This window comes from Artibeus jamaicensis, unplaced genomic scaffold (genome assembly GCF_021234435.1).
Source record: "Artibeus jamaicensis isolate MK-2021 breed Jamaican fruit bat unplaced genomic scaffold, CSHL_Jam_final contig_519, whole genome shotgun sequence".
NCBI classification, from domain to species: Eukaryota; Metazoa; Chordata; class Mammalia; order Chiroptera; family Phyllostomidae; genus Artibeus; species Artibeus jamaicensis.
The window spans coordinates 21,794,914-21,817,697 of NW_026521871.1; the positions used below are offsets into that span (position 1 = coordinate 21,794,914).

General features: G+C 39.5%; 1 protein-coding gene across 4 annotated transcripts in view; it reads left to right on the forward strand.

Annotated features, from left to right (window-relative positions):
• The window catches only part of TFDP2 (transcription factor Dp-2), a 158,217-nt gene that overhangs the window by 51,754 nt on the left and 83,679 nt on the right, over positions 1–22,784 (forward strand). For 3 of the 4 annotated variants that reach the window (XM_037139374.2, XM_037139379.2, XM_037139380.2), the window contains exon 3: positions 7,767–7,833. The exons of the other annotated variant lie outside the window; for it this stretch is intronic. In XM_037139374.2, coding sequence (XP_036995269.1) covers positions 7,767–7,833 — 67 coding nt within the window. The remainder of the gene's footprint in view (positions 1–7,766; positions 7,834–22,784) is intronic. 4 annotated transcript variants of the gene reach the window in all.

Sequence of the window (22,784 nt, forward strand, 5' to 3'; positions counted from 1 at the left end):
CTGTTAAAAGTGGATTTTCACCCTGGCTTGTGTAGCTCAGTGGATTGAGCACGGGCCTGTGAAGCAAAGGGTCGCTGGTTCGATTCCCAGTCAGGGCACATATCTGGGTTGCAGGCTAGTTCCCAGCAGGGGACACACGAGAGGCAACCCATACATTGATATTTTTCTCCCTCTCTCCTTCCTTCCCCTCTCCTTCTCTTCCTCTCTAAAGACAAATAAATAAAATCTTTAAAAAAATGCCTTTCTTTAAAAAAAAAGTGGTTTTCCATATGAATGCCTGGAGTTGGCTCTTGGTTCACAGCTTCCTAAATCCCTTCAAACAAGCAATAGCTAGCCTCAGTGAGCCCCCAACCCCCATACCGCTTACAAAGTGGCCCCAGGCCTGGCACTAGCAGCAGCCAACATAGATTCACGGTTTGGCTTCCCCTGGGAATCTGGAAGCCAAGCACAAGTAGCAGCCATCTCAGATTGTTCTATGTAGCTCAGGAAGCGTGGCCCCAGGCAAAACACAGATGGAGGCTGATCTTAGCTGCCCCACCAGGGAAACCCAGAGCCTGCACACCCAGTGGACAGTGTGACAAGCCACATGGGAGCACCACCACCCTGCCCCTGCACGGCTGATCCTCCAAGGAGGTAGAAGTTGGTGATTAAGTGGTCACAGCCAATCCTTGCAGATGACTGGCCTGGGTGAATCCCTCCCATTGACCTTACCAGAGCAATAAAGGCTCAACTACAAGAGAAGAGTGTACTCAACTCACACAAAGGGGTGCACCTCAAGTACTCAGCTTAGGTGATAGGGGAGTCTGTGCCACTGGACCCTACAGGACACCTACTGCATTAGACCGTGCTACCAAGACAGGGAGTCATAGCAGCTCTACCTAATACATAGAAACAAACTCAGGGAGGCTGCCAAAATGAAGAGACAAAGAAATATGGCCCAAATGAAAGAACAGATCAAAATGCCGGGAAAAAAAACTAAACAAATTGGAGATAAGTAATTTACTAGATGCAGAATTCAAAATACTGTTATGAGGATGCTCAAAGAACTTAGTGAGGACCTCAACAGCATAAAAAAGATCCAGTCAGAAATGAAGGATACACTAATTGAAATAAAGAAAAATTTAGGGAAACAACAATAGAGTGGGTGAAACCAAGAATCAAATTGATGATGTGGAACATAAGGAAGCAAAAAACAGGCAATCAGAACAACAAGAAGAAAAAAGAATAAAAAAAACAAGGATAGTGTCAGTCAGCAGCTTCTGGGACAACTTCAAGCATTCCAACATTTGCATCATAGGGATATCAGAAGGAGAAGAGAAAGAGCAAGAAACTGGAAATCTATTTGAAAAATATAATGAAAGAATACTTCCCTAAATTGGTGAAGGAATTAGACATGCAAGTCCAGGAAGCACAGATAGTTCCAAACAAGATGGATGAAAAGAGGCCCACTCCAAGACACATCATAATTAAAATGCCAAAGTATGAAGATAAAGAGAATCTTTTAAAAAAAGATTTTATTTATTTATTTTTAGAGAGAAGGGAAGGGAGGGAGAAATAGAAGGAGAGAAATATCAATATGTGGTTGCCTGTCATGTGTCCCTTACTGGGGACCTGACCTGCAACCCAGGCATGTGTCCTGACTGGGAATCGAACCAGCAACCCTTTGTTTTACAGGCCCGTGCTCAATCCACTGAGTTAAACCAGCTAGGGCTAAAGAGAGAATCATAAAAGCAGCAGGAGAAAAGCAGGTAGTTATCTACAGGAGAGTTCCCATAAGACTACTAGCTGATTTCTCAAAAGAAACCTTTCAGGCTAGAAGGGACAGTCAGGAAATACTGAAAGTGATGCAAAGCAGAGAGACCTGTATTCAAGATTGCTCTACCCAGCAAAGATATCATTTATAATCAAAGACCAGGTAAAGAGCTTCCCAGACAAGAAAAAACTAAAGGAGTTCATCATCACCAAACCATTATTAAATGAAATGTTAAAGGGACTTATTTAAGAAAAAGAAGATCAAAACTATGAACAGTAAAATGGCAATAAATACATATGTATCAACAATTGGATCTAAAAAATTAAGCAAACAAGAACAGAGACAAGATCGTGGACATGGAAAACATTTTGATGGTTGCCAGATGGAAGGCAGTTGAGGGAGAATGGGTGAACAGGTGAGGGGATTAAGAAGTACAAATAGGAATACAAATAGTACAAAAGACGAGAAATAAATATATAATGTCAGGTAGCAATAAATGTTATTAAGAAAAAGAGGGTAAAAGGAAAGAGAGTGAGTGGTGGGGATGAGGGGGTACTCTTTTAACTTGGGGTCCAGAAGAGTCCTTTTTAAGAGGAAATGTCATTTAGGCGGAGCAGTGCTCTTAAGTCTCAATCCAAGAAGGAGCCAGCTGTATGCAGATCTGGGAAAAGAGCATTCCACGTGGAGGTAGGCGGAAGTGTGGCTGTTGGTGGAACAGGAAGATGATCAGTTTATAGGTGGAACAGAGGAAGCGAGGGAGAGTGTAGGAGCCAGATTGTGTGGAGCCTTGAAGACTAGGGTGGGAGATGTGATTTTAAATGTCAGTGAGGAGCTGTTGGAGGTTTTGAGGATAGTTGTGTGACCTGACTTAAAATTTTTAAAAGGTTATTCTGCCTCCCGAGCAAATTGACTGAAGAGAGGTGTAGTAGAAGCCAGGACTCTTTTGGGACGTGTCTCAGTAGTTCAGTCAATAGAGTGTGGTGATTTGCACTGGGACCATGTAATGACATATTGCAGATGGGGGAAGTGGCTGCATCTAGGGTGTATTTAAAGGGACAGCCATCAGGACTTACTAATCAGGGGGAAGGTAAGGAAGACTTCTCAGTATTTGGCTTGTGTAACTCGGTAAAGAGGAGCTCTTGGGGTAATGCAGGATTTTATGGCAAACTCCAAAATTGTTTTGAGTATATTAAATTTGAGGAACCTAAAAATATTCCCATAGAGCTATTGGCTAGGCAGTTTGGTAAATGGAGCTCAGGAAAGCTCAGGGCTGGATGTAGAAATTTTCCAGTCTTTTCCTATTAAATTACTTTAAATCGGAGGGACTATATGAGATTATTAGTATGTGCATGGGCAGAGGATACATGAGGACTGAGGAGACTGAAGGGATGGCCAGAAAAGTCAGAGGAAGTGTTATCTTCACAGAGTGAAGAAGGTGTTTCAACACAGAAGGTGTTTCAAGAAGGAGGGACCGAAAAGTGACTCTTTGATACGGAAGAGACTGCCTGCTCTTAAGGAGTTATCCTTAAACATATCACGTATTGTTATTTACATCTTCTTTTGTTTCCCATTTTGCATTTCGTTTATGAGAGCTGTTTTTCGTGGAGTTGCTTTTGCCTCATCTATGCCATACTTAGTCTCTTACCGTTGCAAGCAATAGAAAGCCTGTTCAAAATAGCTTATGGCAAAAAGTAGAACGCGTTGGTTCACGTAACTGAGAAGTCTGCAGTGCTCTGACTTCAGACACACCTGGATTCGGGGATCACATGCTGGTGTCAGGGCTCTGCTTCTCTTTGTTCATCTCTGGGCTCTATATGGCGGTGTAACAGGCTGCACTGGCCTTAGAATGTTTATCTCAGAGGAAGAGAAGGAAGTTTTCCTTTTTAGCATTTGTATTTCACATTCCATGCAGAAGCTTTGGTGGACCCTGCTTGGTCTACGTGCTTAGACAAGCCAGCGTGAAGGAGGAAGTGGGGCACCACAAACGGCCCGCTCTGGCTCAGGGTCCACCTCTGCTGCCAGGGCACGGCTGAGGCTCTGAGATGAGCAGTCCTGGCCGAACTACATGGGTTGCGGGTTGGGTCACTTTATGAAAGGAAGCTCGGCCAAGAAGGCCATATATTCCTTGTGTCTGGGATAAAATTGTTGCCCAGTATTGTCTAGTATCCAGTGGTACTCCTTGAGACCCAGAATGCGGGGGTCTACCTTAAGCACACTCAGCATACAATAAAAAATTCAAAAGTTAATTTGAGGTGGTTTTTCTTTTGCCCTATCAAGAATCTTTTTAAAAGTATGTAAGTCATAATACTTACTATAGAAAGATCAGAAAATACAGATAAAGAAACTAGACTAGACATTATGAGCAGAATTTTGCCTGATATAAATACAGATGTGTGTATATATAAACCAAGTGTATGTATGTTACATATTTTTAAAAATGAGGTCACACTTCTGTAACCTACTGTTTGGCTTAATCTCTATGATGAATGTCTTGTCTTAATAACTCTGCAACCTCATTTAAATGGCAGTTTTGTGTTATCTATTATATAGACATTACACTGGTTTCCTAATAGTAGCCATTAAATTATTTCCATTTTTTTCTTAAAATTTTTTAAATGTTTGCTTACTTTTGGGATTATTTCCATGAGTCATACACAGTCTTATGAAATTACTGGCTCTAAGGGTGTGTGCTTTCTTGGGGGATTTCAGTTCACGTTGCTAAGTTGCATTTCAGAAAGACCACACCAGTTTATATATTCACCAGTGGTGTATCAGAATCCCATTTTCACTTGTTCCTTTTTAATCTTTGCCAATCTAATCAGCAAAAAGTGGTATGTGACTTATTACATTTCTCTGATTATATTGCTAATTAGGTCAAACTGTATTCTGTATGTTTATAAGTCATTGGCATGTCTGTTTTATAAATTGTCTAGTCAGTGTTAAAGTGTCAAAAGCCACTGCCATTGAGTGACAGTCCACACTTGAGTATTGAGTACTTGAGTTTCACTTATGTGAACACATGTTCACGTAAATTTTCATTTCTAGGAGCTCTCTGAGGTTTTTGTACATGTGTATTATCCCTGTTTTGCAGCTACTGTTCCAAGATCACCTTGCTTATGAATGGTGGAACTCTGGATTTTGTTTCCTTTTAGTTATGTTTATCTAAAGTGTTCTGTATTAGTGAAATTATAATGCCGTTATTGGGGAATATGGTTTGAGCCTTAAAAATGGGGCTTGGATGTTTTTTTTCAATGGACAGTCACAACTGCTTGTAGTACGCAACACAGTGTCTGACTGTCCAGATAGACCCTTTTCTTAGGACCTCATTAGATGAAAAAGTTTACATAAAATGAGTTCACTTTTTTCTCTTGCTCTGTGAAACATCATAGAAAGATCCTTTTTAAATAAAATAAGAAAAGAATAACTAATGCTTTTAAATGCCTTTCCTAGCAACTTTTTCTACTCTCAGTCTAATTTTAATTTGATTCTTTAAACTGTAAAGTGTTTATGAAAGCAGAAATTAGTACATTTTGAAGTTTTAATTAAATAAATTTTGGTAGTATTTATATAAGCTCTAAATACAAACATGTTCCCTTCATCTGTGAGACCAAAATTAGCAGACAATACTGACTCACAGTTGACTTTTATCTTTGTAGAGTATAATTTGATTATTAAGGTGCAGGTGTGCAGCTGCTAAAAAGTTTCTAAATTCGTTTGCTGCTTCACTCTGCAGAAGTTGGACATTAAGAGCAGGTGTTTGAACATAACAGTAACCCAGTAACTGTGAACTCTCGGCTGTGCATGTGTGGTTTTAGTTGAGGTTTTTGCCGTTGTCTTTGTATAATAACAAGAAGGTATAAACTGATGCTTTCGGGGTTATTGTAACACATGGACTAAACAGTCCCAGTGTATTAAGCTTGGAGTGTATTAGAGGCTGTTTAGCCTTCTTTTTACAGTAGAGCACCAACAGAAGTTTTGTCTTCCTCTTCTTCTTATAGCAGAAGAGTTTAAAGAGTAGAGGCATGTCAGTGATGGCACAGCAAACTTCGGCATTTGCAAATTGAACACTTACCGTTAGCTCTTGTGAGCATTTCTGGAGATCCATGTAGTGGCAATTCGCAAATTTTGTTGCAGAGGTTTTACTTCTAACAGAATACTTGTGAGAAGCTAGACAGAATTAAGTATCTACACCATAGTCTGCATAGAATTGAAAAGCTATGTTTTGTTTATTTGATCGTCACCTGGGGATATGTTTATTGACTTTAGAGAGAGGTGGGGGGAAGGGGGGAGAGAGAAAGAAACATCGATGTGAGAGAGAAACATCGACCAGTTGCCTCTTGTATGCACCCTGACCAGGGATTGAACCCACAACCTAGGTATGTCCCTTGAATGGGAATTGAACCTGCAGCCTTTTTGATGTATGAGTATAGAACAACGCTCCAACCAGCTGAGCCACCTGGCCAGGGCAAAAGGCCCTGTATTTTAGATGTTTTCATCTCAGCTAGTGTCATAAAAATTTAATATTAGATGACAGCTATAGATGTGCATCAGAATTACTTTTCCATGATATGAATGATATTTGCAAATATTTCTAATAATATCTCTTAAGAAAACAAAAAACAAAGAAACAGCTATTGGTAGAGATCTAATGATCAAATAAGGAAGTGTGTAGCCTTTACATTATGAAACTAAGATATCAAATGAGTGCTTATGTAGACTGTATAATGTTAAAGCAGTATAAAAACATAAGACAAGTGTGCATATATAAAGTTATAAAGCTTTGTGTGCTTTGAAATCCTGTCTGTATGATAGTACTTTGAAAGGATATTTAGGGCACCAAATTAGCATTGATGTTTGAGGATTACAAATCTACAAGGATTAAAACAATATGATAGTAATAGCAGAACCATTTATTGGATGCTTGCTTTTTGTCAAGTTTTCCACCGACTCTATAATCAGTTGTAAAACTGTGTTTGATGATACTACTGTATTCACTTCCGATTCCAAATAGTCCAGTAGACAGCACATTAAGTGAAGTAAATTGTCTGAAGGTGAGTCCATTAACGTACTTGCTGTAGGTAGTCCCTCAAGTCGTACTAACAGTGTTAACATGCGTGGAGAACTCTGTGCCAAGCACGGCGCTATATGCTTTGCATGAATTATCTTAATTAATCTTTCTAACCAGCTGCATTGGTAAGTACTTCTGTCGCTGTCCAGTTTACAGATGAGGAGACAGAAGGAGAGAGAGCTTGTGGGACCTGACCACAGCCACAGGCATGGCAGGCTCCATGAGCCAGAGTGGAAACCTAAACACTGGCCTTGAGCCAGTGAACTTCTCCTCTGCGTTGTGTTGTTATTATTTTTGGTAACTTTTAAACAGAGAAAACAGCTTATTCCTTGGGGAGAGGCGAGGGATTGAGAAGACAGGCCCTGGGTAAAATTATTCCGACAGCACCTGCAGTTGCGAGGCCTGCCGCACCCCCGGCGCCGCGGTTCACAGGGGGCTGCCACACCCCCCGGGGGCTGTGCCCGCTGCTCTAGATCCCAGTCAGGACCGAGTCACGAAAGTCTTCCAGCTCGTCATGAAACAAGTCCCACTCCTGACGGTCTTTGTCTGATCCATTCCATGTCACAGTGTTGAAAGCATTATAGAGGCAGCGATTTTGAACAGAAAGATTCACGGCAGCCGTGAGGGTGAAAAACTTTGGTGACGTCATGGCTGCCACAGTACTTGTTTTAAGAACCAAAGTCAGTAAAATCTGTAGACCTAAGTTCTGCTCATAAGTACCGTGTTATTAATTTCACTTTATGGAACCATTTATAGTTTCCCCTTGTCAAGTAATATGGCAACATTTTCTTTTAAATCCTTCTCCTATAGTTGTTAATTAATTAATTTTTATGTGGCTATATGAACATTTGATGTGGACCTCTGGTGGAAGGTATAAAATAGCTTGTTAAGTGATCATATAATACTTTAGATCTTCTTTTTAACTTTTAAAACTATTTTATTCAGGTTGGTTTGAGTTCCACAAATACAGAATTAAGAGGATTTATAGATCAGAATCTCAGTCCAACAAAAGGTAAGGACAGTTGAATAAAAATTTTCTGCATTGAGCCAGTTTTATTGCATTTGTTTTATAAAACATGAAGGTACCTGCGTTACTTTCTGTATAATAATGCGTATATACTGTTACCATGTTGTTATCCACCAAATGACTTGTATCAGATGACAGTCACCTCTGAGAGGAGGGGAGAGTGTGTGACTTTTCTCCATCTCTTTCCTAAGAAGTCTCTAAGACCGTACTCGATCAGTGATCCTATTACATTGAAAACGAACTAGTTAAGTCCTTTCCTTCCTGATTTTCTTGTTTGAGAGCCCTCCTTAGTGGTTTAACTTGTAAGGGACTACAAAAGAATGACCAAATGTATTGTAATTCCTGTGTGTGATGGATGGCTCACTGGAGGAATCTTCAGGAAGATTCCGTATATCAGACATCCGACCCACCAGTACAGGAACTTATGGAAGAGGCTGGTCATATATTCGATGTGTATCTTTCAACAGTATCTGTTGGTGTGTGGAGATAACATACTGAAATATTTATGACTGAAATGATATGATGTCTGAGACTGGCTTCAGAATAATCCACTGGGGGAAGAAGAGTAAAATGGGTAGAATTATAGACAAAACAAAGTTTTCTCTGAGTTGATTCATTGTTTAAGCTGGGTGATAGCCATATGAGATTCTGTTATTTCTCTCTCTCTTCCTTTGTATATATTTGAAGTTTTCCATTAAAACTGGTAGGAGCAAAATGTATGCCATTACAATACAAAGAGGCTCTGAGAGAAACACGAGCTTCCTCCAAGTGTTTATGTCTCCAGTAAAGCTCTGCACTCTGGAGAGAAGGCTAGAGAAATCTGTATTTCGGTATAAAAATGTATGGCTTAATTATAATGACCTGTAGAATTACTGAGAGTTTAAATATGGATTTTGAAGCAATAAGAGAGGTGTTTGGTATGTCAAGTGTTGACACTTCTGTTTTTTTCCCAAATGTTTTACTGTGGTGAAGTACATGTACCATCAAATTTCCCACTTTAACCATTATTCCATCGATGGCTGGTGGTATGAGGACACTCGTGCTGTGCAGCCATCGCCACTGTTTATCTCTGACTCTCCGCCTTGCACAACTAAGCTCTACCCAGTACACAACTCCACATTGCCCCCTCTCATCAGCCCCTGCAGAGCACCATTCCACTTTCTGTGTTTGTGATTTGGACTATTCTAAGTAGCTCATATAAGCAGAATCGTACAGTACATGTCTTTTGTGACTGGCTTATTTCACTTAGCATATGACCTCAAGGTTCACCCATGTGGTAGCATGTGTCAGAATGCCCTTCCTTTTCAAGGCTGAATATTCATTGTCCATATATACAGTAGTAGGCAAATGCAGGTTTACGGTTGTTCACATGGAAAAGGATATAATAATAAATAATAATACAAGAGTAAACTCTTTTTTTGTACTCACAACTGTAAACCTACATTTGCCCACGCTGTATATTAGTCCGCAGCTTATCTTGCAGCGTGGTCTGTTACCTGTGGTCAGCCACAGTCTGAAAATATTAAATGGAAAACTCTAGAAACAAACACTTTGTAAGTTTTGAATTGTGCTCTGTTCTGAGTAAGATGATGAAATTTCACGCTGCCCCACACAGACGTGAATCATCCCTTGTCCGGGGTGTCCGCACCGTAGATGCTCCCCGCCCTTCAGTCACTTAGTAGCCGCCCGGGTTATTGGATCAGCTGTCAGTGTGGCCATGCTTGTGTTCATGCAACCCTTATTCTATTTAATAATGGCCCAAAGCGCAAGAGTAGTGGTGATGGCAATCCGGGTGTGCCAAAGAGAAGCCACAAAGTACTTCCTTTAAGTGAAAGGGTGTGTACAGTATCTATAGGAAAAAACTTAGTGTACATAGGGTTCAGTACTGTACATAAGTATACGCAGGGTTCAGCCATTCCATCGAATCCATCTCCCTTGGGTAAGGGGGACTACTGTACCACATTCTGCTTACCCATTCATCCATTGGTGGACACATGGGCTGCTTTTTGGTTGTAGCTCTTGTGAATAACGCTGTCGTGAAGTGGGAGCACAGCTGTCTCCTTACAGCACAGGGAATGTGGCAACAGTTTTGCAATCGCTGCGTGTGGTGTCAGACGCGTACTACACTTAAACCGGGGTGGTCGCTTCATGGGTCACATAACTGCCTACGCACTGTTGTGCACTTGAAACTAATGTAGTACTGTCTGTCAACAGTAATTGAAAATAAAGTAATATTTTAAAATATATGTTCCTCAAGACCCTGTTTTTTAAAAATTCAAGAGCCCGCTTTTCATTCTTTTGGGTATATACATAGAAGTGGAATTGCTGGCAGTTCTGTTTTTACTATTTTGAGGAATTGCCATTCCAGTTTCCACAGCAGCTGCACCATCTTACATTCCCACCAACGGTGCTCAGGTCCTCCAATTTCTCCACATCCTCACCAGCACTTGTTACTTTCCTTTTAATAGTGATCCTCTTGATGGGAATTAGGTGGTATCTCAGTCTAGTTTTGATTTGCATTTCCGTAATAACTAGTGATGTGGAGCATCTTTTCATGTGTTTATTAGTCATTTGTGCATCTTCTTTGGAGAAATGTCTATGGAGTGCTTTATATGCTTCTTAGTTGTTTTTTTTTCACATTATGGCATAAATAGAACATTTGTTAACATTTGTTAACAAATAGAACATTGATAACATTTATAGCATTGATAACATTATGCACTAGGGCTAAACAAATGAGGTGGCTTGAGGTCAGAGGTAAGCTAGCCAGGAGCTCCGGCTGGGCTGTCCCAGCCCACTCCTGGCTGCCCCAAGGCCAAAGGGGTCGGTATCTTAGTAACCCTTAGCCTCTTCACAACAGAGTCGGAAATCTCAGCTCCAATGAATTGTACTACTCAGGTCTGGAGAAGGAGCTGGGACAGCAAGCTTCGTAGTTGTGGAAAACTCTGATACCGACCAGTGGGACAGAGATAATGGAGTAGTGCAGTGATCTTGGAAATAAAAAGGGAGAGGACACCAAGTCATGAAAGGGAAGGGTGGCATAGGAAAAGGCCTTCAAAATATAGACGACAAAGGGAGAGACTGAGGGGTGAGGTGAGGGAGATGGATTGTCTCTGATGGGACTGGAGGCATCTGCAGGGAAGAAAGAGGGTCGTGAAGGTCAGCCACGAATGTATGTTAATAACACCAGGGAAGTTTAGTTACGGGTAAAACCTCCTCAGTTTGTTTAACTTGATAGAACAAATGGAGAAGATGGGGACAATCATTTATGAGGCAAAAACTAGAGAAATCAGGTTTAGAAACAGCTATTTGTTTAAAAAAAAAAAAAAGGCATTCCTCTTCCTTGAGCTGTTGGCTGGTGGCAGCAAAAAGAGCTCCAGGTTAATCAAACTACAGGATTTAGAAAAGAGTCTTCTCTTAATTTTTTAAATTGTTGAAATTCAGTTAATATTTATTACAGGCCTAAGATGAGAATTGTATTGGAAATAAGTTGTAGAAAAGTATAGAAGAGTATTTTACTTAATGGAAATGAGGATATAACAATATTATAGAAAAATTTAAAAATTAGTGAAAAAATTCTATCATCTAACATAACTTTTTGTTTTTCTTTATTGTTTTTCATCCATTACTGATATACTGATGTTTATAGTTACAAAGCTAATATACATACAATTTTCTCCTGATTTTTGACCAAGTGCAGAAAAACACTTATATCGATGATCTTCATAAACAGCATTTTTAGAGTTTCATACTATTTCATTGTGTTTTTATCGATCATAATTCATTCATCATTTCCCATTTTCTTATTGCTGGATATTTAAGTCTTTTTTGGCTGGTTATATATGTATGATGTGTATATGTTTCCATATGTATATAAACACATACATAGACATCCATATCTTTATATAGCTGGGATGCTGGACAAAACAATGAATATTTTTAGTCAGCTAAGTTTTTGTTTCTCTTTACTTATTTTCTTAATATATTCAGTTACTAGGTTGTTCCCCTGCTTAAAACCTTTTTCACAACTTCCTATTTAAATTAGGATACAATCCCAAACTCCTTACTCACAAAATCCTGCATTATGTCCCTACACGTGACTTCATCCTTGTTTCTGCCACTCGTCTTGGTACCCACTATACCTCAGCCACACTGGTGTTTCTTTGGGGAAGTTCACAGTATCTGTGAGGAAATTAAAAAATACTGACTTCTTTTGGCCATGGAATCAAGCTTTTAAGAGTCTGCATTAGGGAAGTCATCTTAAATATAAAAAGATTAGCCATAATTTTTTTTGGTTTTCAGCATTGGACCGCGATATGCATAGGTATGGTTTTCTTTGTATCTATTCTGTTTGAGGCTCACTGAACTTCGAAAGTTACATCTTTCACCAAATTTAAGAAAGTTTTGGCTATTAAATGTGCAATTTTTTTCTGTAAGAGGGTCTCTCTTTGTAACTTCAGTTACATGTATGTTACATCTTTTGGACTTGCTCTGCAAATCCTCAGGTTTTGTTCATTTTTTTCTCCCAACTTTTTTCCTCTGTGTTCTTCACACTGGAAATTTTTGTGTTAATCTACACTTTAGTTGACTTACTTTTTTCTGTTGTCATGATTCTACTGTTAAGTTTATCCAATGAATTTTTAATTTCAGATACTAAATACTCAGTTCTAGAATTTTTATTTGGTTTTACTGAGAATTTCTGTCTTTTGTTCATAATGAAACTTTTACTTTACATTCTTAAAATACAGTTATAATAGCTGCTTTAAAATTCTTCTGTTAATTCCAACGTCTAAGTCATTACATGGTCAAATTCATTGATTGCCTTTCACTTTGAGAATAAGCCATGTTCATCTGTTTTTTTATATGTCAAGTAATTCAGATATACAAGGTCTGTCCAGAATGTATCCAGCCATGTAATATGAAAAATAGAGACATTTATTGAAAAAGATACAAGATGCAAGAAACACTGTACATAGGACCATAATGCCTCAGTCCCCTTCGAAGTAGGCACTTTAAGGTCCCAAAGTGGGACCTCACACAGTTCTCCCAACCACCATCAGCTGTCTCATCACGTTTTCCTGAATGTCATCAACAGTCTGAAATCTCTTCCCTTTCAAAGGTGCTTATAGTTTTAGAAAAAGCCAGAAGTCACAGGGTGCCAAATCTGGGCTTCAGGGGTCTGGGTCACCTGGGTGATTTGATGTTTTGACTAAAACCTTTGCATGAGATGTGGTGTGTGAGCAGGTATGTTGTCATAATGAAGCTGCCAATCACCAGTTGCCCATAGCTGCAAACTTCTGAATCATCCAAATAGTTTCCACAGAGGAATGTACAAGCTTAATGCAAAATTTGATGTGGATTCATTGCTCTACTCATTCAGTCATTTTGAATGCAACAGTCACACAGTGCACATGCTCACTCAAAGGTATCTACCACCCCCACTGACTAGTACAGTGAAGTCGTCATTGTTCACACATGCACATTCCAGTCCACTCTCCCTGGCTGCGAGGTTACACTAATGTTGCACAAACCTTTCTCATTATATTGACAATGGCTGGACTTTTTTCTGGACAGACTTTGTATCCAGTACATTGTGAATGTATTGTAAAGACTCTGGATTTGTTTGTATTCTCCCAAAAGTGTTGTTCTTTTTGTTTTAGTGGGTACTTAGCTTCACTGGGCTCTGACTGTGCCCTCTGTCTTCCCGGTGGTGGAATGGCACGGTAATGCTTAGCTGTGATACTTGATGCCCCGTTCATGAGTACATCAGAAGTCAGTTGAAGATTTAAACAGAATTGGGGTTCCTCTGTCTGGGCCTCTTCTTCTCCCAATTTCCCCCCTTCTCTGCAGTTATGTTTATCCCATACTCTGTAATCTGGCTCTTTAAGCCAGTAAGGTTGTGTTTTTTCTCTGTGGGAGTTTTAGCACGCTGCATAGCACACACTGGTGTCTTCCCTCTAAATAAAAGCCAGGAAGATGGGAATCTCTTCTGCCTAAACTAGTATGACTCTGTTGGTCCCACTCTTGCTTTGAGATAGTTATTTTTTAGTGTTATATCCAGAATTTAAAGTTTTTATCTACTAGACAGCTGGTTCAGTAAGAGCTAGATGGTTATACCAGGAGCAGAACTAGAAAGTAATTAAAAGGATATTTATTGTGCCCTGGCTGGTGTGACTCAGTGGATTGAGTGCCAGCCTGGGAACCAAAGGGTCACTAGTTCAGTTCCCAGTCAGGGCCCTTGCCTGGGTTGCAGGTCAGGTTCCCAGTAGGGGGTGTGTGAGAGGCAACCACACATTGATGTTTCTCTCCCTTTCTCTCTCCCTTCCCCTCTCTCTAAAAATACATAAATAAAGTTTTAAAAAATATTTTAGAATAATTTTAGGTTTACAGAAAAATTACAAAGATAATAGAGAGTTCTCAAAAACCCCTCACTTAATTTCCCCTAACATTCTATATTAGTCTAGTACAGTTTTTATAATAAATGAGCCAATATTGATACATTATAATCAACAGAAGTGCATACTTTATTCAGAGTTTCTTAGTTTTTGGCTGACATCCTTCTCTGCTGGAGGATCCTGTGCGGGACACAACATCACACTTCATGGACACTCGCCCCTAGTTCTCCCTTGGCAGTTTCATCTGTTCATATCAGTTTAGTATCATTCTTGACGTATGTGGATGATTCTCAAGTCTCTATCTCTGGTATCGAGTTTTTGCATATCTAGCCGCGTATTGGACATCTTCATTGGAATAACCTACATGCATCTCAGACCCAGTCTGATCAGAATTAAATTTAGTGATTATTTCACCCTCTCAAAATACACTCTCTCCTTTTCCTCACTGTACCCAGTGGCAGTACTGTTCACCCTTTGCTCAAACCAGGCACTGAGGCATCTGCTGTCCTTTGACTCCTTTTTCTTTTCCTCTACTTCCAATCGAGTCAGTGATAAGGTTTGTTTCTCCCACCGCTTAAATCTCTCAACCCTCCCCACCATTTTCCCCGTTTCCATCATTGTCCTAGATCAGACTACTAGAAAAGCAATGTCTGGATCGCTGCAGCTGTTTCATCGACTTCCAGATTTCCTTCTTTCTATTTTATTCACCGTATTAGAGCTACATACTCTTTCCTCAAATACAAATCTGAACAAGTCTTTTCATCTTAAAAAACAACAAAAACATTTAGCAGTTCCTTATTGCCCTCAAGATAAAGTCCAAACTCCAATTTAAAAGATCCTTCATGATATGGTTCTTGCTTTCACTTTACCTTCTCTCAGACCCTGTGCTTCTGGCACGGGGAGCTGAGCCCCATTTTCTCTCTCCCCCCCTCCCTCTCTCTCTCTCTGTGCTCTGCCCAGTGCCTGGAATGTCATGCCTCCCTGACACCATCCTCCACTCCAACCCTGATGTGTATATTTTCACCTGGCCAATTTCTGCTCATTTCTTGCATCTGTGTTTAGGTCTTATTTCCCCTCAACCCATAAGCCTCTGGTCTCTCTACTTAACTTCTGTTGAAGAATGCGCCACACTGTACTGTAAGGTTTGCTTGTTGGTTCCCTCCTGCCTCCGTGAAGTCAGAGACTTTGCCTTATTCATCACTGTATCTCTAGGACAGGTATTTCAAAGTTTCTGCCCCACATTATCTGTCCCACACTTGGAACTTTGTTGAAAGAATGAATATCCTTCCTTCTGTCTACAGTTCCTTCGACCACTGGGCAGATTTTGACTTACTCATTAAAACCCAGCTGACCATCAATTCCACTGCACCTCTTCGTTACTGTGCCGTCTTTGTGTTAACCTGTGGACCCTGCACATACTTCTATTGTCCCGATCACATTACATTGTATTTCTTTGTGCGATCGTCCTTTCATTTTATTAGACTGTGAGCTCCCTGAAGGCAGGGTCTTTTTTCATGTTTTTGTCCTCTGACTCTGGCTGGGTGTCTAGCACAGTTACACATGCTCAGTAAATGCCGAACTGCAGAGGCTTGTTCAGCCGTAACATTCCCAGACTGTTCATCAAAGTGTGTATTTGTCTAACCTTTGAGAGGCATATAAAGAAGGAACTTATTTTCGGTATCTTTGAAAACAAAGTGTTAAGGTATGCAGTAAAGGTGTCTGAGCTTTTTGTCTTACGACATATATCTAAGAATTGAAGGTTTAAAAGTTTCCTTCCTTTAATTGAGAAGGAAATCCTGGAGATGATCATTTAGTCATAACTAAGGGAGTAGTAGAGAATTTAGAAGCAGTTGAGCATTTACATATCCTTGTCATAAATCACGTAAGTGTGCTTTATTAAGAAAAATGTAAGATAAAAAATACTGTAACTGAGGGCACTGTTATGTGTGGTGTTGAAAGTTCAGCAGGGCCCTTGGTGAAGACCGGGGGCTCCTCAGTTGTCCGAGAGGCACATGCCATTGGGCGGGCTCTACCTTCCGGGATCTCTCGCAGGTGGAAAGAGTCCGTGCTTGCCTGCAAGCTGCATGCAGTCCTCTGGGAAGCTGCCTGGTCAGCAGCTGTTGGGAGGGTTGCACTTCGGGATGAACTTGCAGGTGACCTTGCAGGTACAGGAGGTCTGCTTACAGCTTCCACTCGTTCCCTTATATCCCCATCCAAGCAATTCCACTTTGCCAACTCATCATTCATTGCTTGCTCATCAGATTTAAAATATGCATGTGTTATACTGACTGCCAGTTCCGCATCATCCAAGAGATTGCAGTAGCCTCCAGCTATGAAAATTAAAACCTATTAAAATCAGCAACTCCAACAAGGGAGTATCGTTGAATAATCATGTTCCTCCTATGGAGGGAGAACTAATGGAAAAGATGAGAGAAAGCTGTGACGGGGAAGAAAGGAACGAAAACTCTTATTGAGAGGATACAGTTGCAACGCAGAAAAAGTTGTTTTGGAATTAAAAATACATTCAGAATTTTTAAGTCTAAGAAAGACTGAAAATAAGAAATTGCCAAAGATGGACTGAGAGCAAAACATTATTGATATTGAATAAAACATGCTAAAAAAACCTCAAGGCATCAAAGGTACCCAGGAGTAGAGTGTGGTGATAAAAGGAACCAGCAAACCAACAATCCAATTTTAGAAAATGGGCAAAACTTATGAATAAACAGTTCACAGAAGAAGAAATACTGATAGTTCTTACACAGATGAAAAGGTGCCCTGCCTCACTCATAAGTACGTACCTTGCCATTTGCACTCTGTCAGATTGGCGAGTGCGGGGGCGTTGGGTGAAACACTGTGAAGGGTGCAGCTTAACATGTGTGCCCTCGCACTGCTGGTGGGGCACCGGCCAGCGCACCCTTCCTGGGAAGCCACGTCACCGTGCTCATTGATTCAGCGTTCACATTTCCTGTGACTCAGCAGTCCCAGTTTTAGTGATATATTTTATTGATGTGCTTATAAATTTGGGAGATAAAGCTTCATCTTTCCAGTATCATCTGTAATAGCAAAATATTTGAAACTGTAAATCCATTGGTATGATCTGGTTAGATAGTGTTCAGTACATATAATGGAACACTATGCAGATTTAAAATTGGCTATGCACAAATATAGAATGAGCTACAAAGACACATTAAGTTAATAAAAGTTCAGCATGTGCTGAGTAGATAACTCTGTTTAAAAAGAAGTGAAGAACACACATACCATATGATTTCACTTATATGTATGATCTAAAGAGCAACATAAACAAAACAGAAGCAGACTCATAGAGAAGAAAACTGATGGTTTCCAAATGGGAAAAGGACTGAGAGGCAGGATGAAAAAGGTGAAGGGATTAGGAAGCGCAGGCTGGTAGTTACAGAGTAGCCAGAGGGATGTACAGCACAGCAGGGGAGTTATAGTCAGTAACGTAATGACTGTGTGTGGTGCCAGGTGGGTACTAGACTTATTGGGCATTGCTTCACAAGTTACATAAATGTTTAACCACCATGCTGTATATTTGACGCTAATATATAATAATATTGAATGTCAACTGTAATGGAAAAGTAAAATAAATTTTAAAAAAGAAGTGAGGGATAATGTCTATGACATATATAGACATAACAAGAACAAATCATGTTTTTTAAGGTACACGAAGACTATTGGCGTTCATTATCTGGTGGTAGGGAAACAGTATCTTTCACAGAGAAGTTTTTAATTTTAATGGAGTTCAACTAACCATTTTTTCTTTCATGGGCAATGCTTTTAGTGTTGTATTGAAAAAAGCAAGTCTAAGGCCACTTAGATTTTCTATTTTTCTTCTAGGAGTTTTGCAGTTTGCATTTAGGTGTAGGATCCATTTTTTTTTAAATCCTCACCCGAGGATTTATCTATTGATTCCAGAGAGAAAGGAAGGGAGAAAGACAGAAATATCAATGTGAGAGAAACATTAGTTGGTTGCCTCCCATATGATCCCCCAGCTGGGACTGAACCCGCCACCCAGACTTGTGCCCTGACTGGTAATCAAAATGTCAACCTTCTGTTTATAGAATGATGCTCCAACCGACTGAGCCACACAGGCCAGGGCAGGTCCGTGATCCCTTCTGAGTTAATTTCATGACAGGTGTTAAGGTCTGTTTCCTGATTTATGGGTTGGCTGATTTTTGCACGTGGATGTCTATTTGTTCCAGTATTGTTTGCTGGAAGGACTTTCCTTTCTCCGTTGAGTTGCCTTCGCTCCTTTGTAAAGTCGAGTTGAATATGTCTGTGTGGGTCTGTCGCTGGGCTCTCCATTCCATCGACCTGTTTTCCTTTGCTTTTGCTGCTGCCACATGTGGATTTGTAGTGAGTCTTGCAGTTGGGCCGTATCAGTCCTCCAACTTTTCTTCAGGATTGTTTTGGCTATTCTGAGTTTTTTCCCTTTCTGTAAAAATTCTAGAATCCGTTTGTTGACATCCACAAAATAACTTACTGGGATTTTGATGGAGATTGCGTTGACTCTGGACCTAAACTCGGTAACAACTGACATCCTGACAGGAAGTGTTTTGTGGGCAGGGTGGTAGGGACAGCAGGAATTCAGAGTTCTACCGGAAGGGTCACTGAAATGGCTTCCGTAGGACGTTTCTGCATCCTTATGGGAAAAGTTGGCATCCTTGATGGGAAAAAGTTTAAAAGAAGCTGAAAAAGTGGGAGAGTAGGGAGTTGGTATTAGTGATTATTTCAGTGTTTAAAATCTTAAAAATACAGTGGCTTATAAATTTAGAGTTGTACATTTAATTAAAAAGGCTGCTAACGTTAGCCGGTATTCATTTTCCCGCCCTGGATTTTGCTTTACAGATTTGTCCTAAAATATCTAGTAAGCTTTTGTTTTATTTTATATTACTTTGAGTAGTAGATATAAAATTTTTTTGGCATCTTTCTAAATCCAAGGTCATCATCGTAGGGTGAGTTTGGCCTCTCTTACTGTGCTAGGCTTAGTAAGAGATTATATTTAAATAAACATAGTGAATGGTTCTGGCTTTGCCTTTTGAACCTTGGTTTGGTTTCAGGTTATTTAAAAATAGCCGAGTGATTTGAAAATAGACAGCTACCCCGTTCTACAAATAGTGTTACTGACCCGTTCATCCCAGCGGTTTGCTTGCTTTCCCCGAAGAACCCATGCCATTGGGTCCTTCTTCTCGCCTGTGTTTTTCTGTTTATCTGCAAGAGGCTTTATTTAGATAATAGTGTTTAGTTTACCATATTAAATAAGTAAATACTGGAATTAAATAAGAATTACTGTATGGAGATAAAATGTAAGGAATTCCTGATGTAAAACCAAAAATAAAGGGAAAATTAACGTGTTTCAAAATAGGCTGTAGTTAGTACATCTCTTGCCTTCTTGTTAACGGCTTTCACAACTTACTCTGTGGTTAGGCAGAATTATGTAACTTGGCCGTGCGTTTTGATTGCATGGTGAGGATTTATAAATAGTTTTGACAATGCAGGATGTTTTACCTAGAGACACAATGAAATGGCTCCCCCCCATTTTTTAATATACATTTTATTCTCTATTCTCATTCATCTCAGTTACCTTATTATAAAGTGTATATGACATGATGATGCCCATTTCTTATCGTTGTTAAGATAACCAGGTACTTCTTCTTGAGAAAGGGCGATAAACCAATGACCATTCTTTGTGGAGAGAAGGATGTCTGCAATCTTGTTTCTGTGTTATTTCAAAATTCATTTTCAGTGAATCAGCTTGGAACCCAGTTTGTGGAGTAATATGCTGTTGGGATTACACGTCTGTTTTTATGTAACTTATCTGCTTTGTATTTTGAAGTGGAATTTATCTAATTGTCTGTTTTCATCCTCTGTACCCATGTGGCTCATCTCTTCTTACTGTCGGTAACTATTGGTGCTGGTTAACCTCAAACCCACGGCACCAGAGAAGAGAATTTTGATTGTCATTTGAAATTTAGTTCTAAAATCAACCTCTTACATGATATCTTTTTTGAATTTCTTTATTTAAATTTGTCATGTCATGAGCAACATAAAACTTGCATAAGCTGCCAAATTCACAAGCAAAATACCTAAAAACAATGCTTTTAAAAATCAAATGGAGCAATTTAAATCACAGGTGTTTATTATTCAGGAGAGATTTAAATTGTCCATTCTCACATTTAACAAAATTTATGTTACTAAAGGTCTGTAAAATTTGTTACAAAGGTGTCTGATGTTCACTTTTGTGTTATGGAGATAATAACGCCGACCTCACAGAGATTATATTCTCTCACTTAACCCTCACTTGTAAAACTTTCTGTATAAAATTTAGCATGTTGTTGACCTTAAAAATAAAATTGTAGCCCTGGCTGGTGTAGCTCAGTGGATTGAGCATGGACCTACAAACATTGCAGGCCTACAAACATTGCGGGCCTACAAACTAAGGGATTGTGGTTCGATTCCCAGTCAGGGCACATGCCTGGGTTGCAGGCCAGTTCCCAGTGGGGGACACACGAGAGGCAACTATACATTGATATTTCTCTCCTTCCCTTCCCCTCTAAAGATAAATGAATAAAATCTTTAAAAATAAAATAAATAATTTTAAAAAAAAGAACCACTTATTTTACCAGCAAAATGAATTTATTCAGAATAGTTAGAGGAATTGCAATTCAGGGAAAGCAAATGATGGCTAACCACAAGCAAGGCCAACAAACAGAGGAGAGGACAAAAGAACTTACTTTTCAGAGGGGAAAAGGGGGACTTTGGGAGGGGTCGTATGGAAGATCTGGGCGTTTACAGCTTTTCACTGTGTAAATGCAGCAGTTTCGCATTGGCCGGGCTGTAACCCGGAGCCCCACCCTGGAGGCAGCCAGCCACGGAGGTTCTGGGGAGGACTGACGAAGGCGGAGAAATTCTTCCTCCCGGTGTGGTCTGCCCCCCTATTTGGGGTCTGGGTGGCCAAATGTGAGAGCTCCCCTTTCACGGCTTCCTGACTCCATTTTTTAAAAAAATATTTTCTTTATTTATTTTTCGAGACAGGGGAAGGGAAGGAGAAAGAGTGGGAGAGAAACATCAATGTGCGGTTGCCTCTCATGTGTCCCCTGCTGGGAACTGGCCTGCAACCCAGGCATGTGCCCTGACTGGGACTCGAACCACCATACTCTGGTTCCCAGGCCCGCGCTCAATCCACTGAGCTACTCCAGGCAGGGCTTCTGATTCCATTTTAAATAGGGTTTTCTTTATCCTTTTTGTTGTTTTTTCAAACCATTGTCTTCATTTATAGCTATAGTTTATCTTTTACTGATTTTAATGCGAAAACGTTGGCTCCTGTAATTCGAAAGACTAGGCATCTCTCCTAAGGAACTAAATTTTGATGTATCATTAATAAAGACAAAGATAGGGATATTTATTGTAGCATTATTTATAAACAGCAAAACGGTAGCTCCTGCACAGAAGTGTACTACCAGGGGATTTTAAAGCAAATTGTACTTGTGTGTATGGGAGAGCTAATTTTGTACTCAAATTTTGCTTATGAGAAGAAACATTTCAAATATAGGAAATGTTTCATACACAATAATTATTTTATTTAGGGATGTTTTGATATTCAACAGCTCAAATTTAGGTAAAGTTGTATGATGTGTTCTTAACTATGTGAAATTTATTATAGAAAAAATTAGGAAGTATGTCAAGTTACAGTTATCTTTAGAAGATGAGGTTATGTGTGATTGGTACTATATATTCTTCTCTGTGTTTTGTAATGTATTTATAATGGGGTTTCACTTTTATAATGAATATCCATGTCATATATTTGTTTATATGTAGATTTCAAGTTTTACTTGAAATAGAGAAAAGTACACATAAAAGTATACAGCTCAGCACTCATGTCTAGAAGCAAACTGTTACCAACACCCCAGAAGCTTGCCTTGCTCTCCCTTCCAAGAGTAACTGCTATCTTGACTTACAACAGCAAAAATTATTTTTATCTGTTTTTGTTCTTTATATACAGAATTATACAGGAGTACTTATTCTTTTGTGAGTAGCTTTATTTTTAAGGTTTTATTTATTTTTAGACAGAGGGGAAGGGAGGGAGAAAGAGAGGCAGAGAAACATCAATGTGTTGATGTATTTTTCATCCTTTTTCTTAGCCTGAGTGTATAATGGTAATTGTGGCTTTAATTTGTGTTATCCTGATGATTTGTGAAGTGAGAAATTTTTTCCATATTTTTGGTTGTAAATTGTGATAAGTCATTGTTTTGCTTGCAGTTTTGTATCAGATATCCCCTTATTTTAGCTTCACTCCAGGGAGCGGAATTACAAGAAGTATTTCACTAGTATTTTATGTATTGAATGATACTATCATTTGAACCAAGGTCATGGTTATGGATCTTAAAAATAGCATACATTTAATAATTGAAGTAAGACTCAAGTGTTAACATAATGTACTATAATGTGACATATGAGGGGGACCCCAAAAAACAGAATTATCTTCTGGAGGGCAAGCCCCTTGTAGTACAGGCTTCCCCC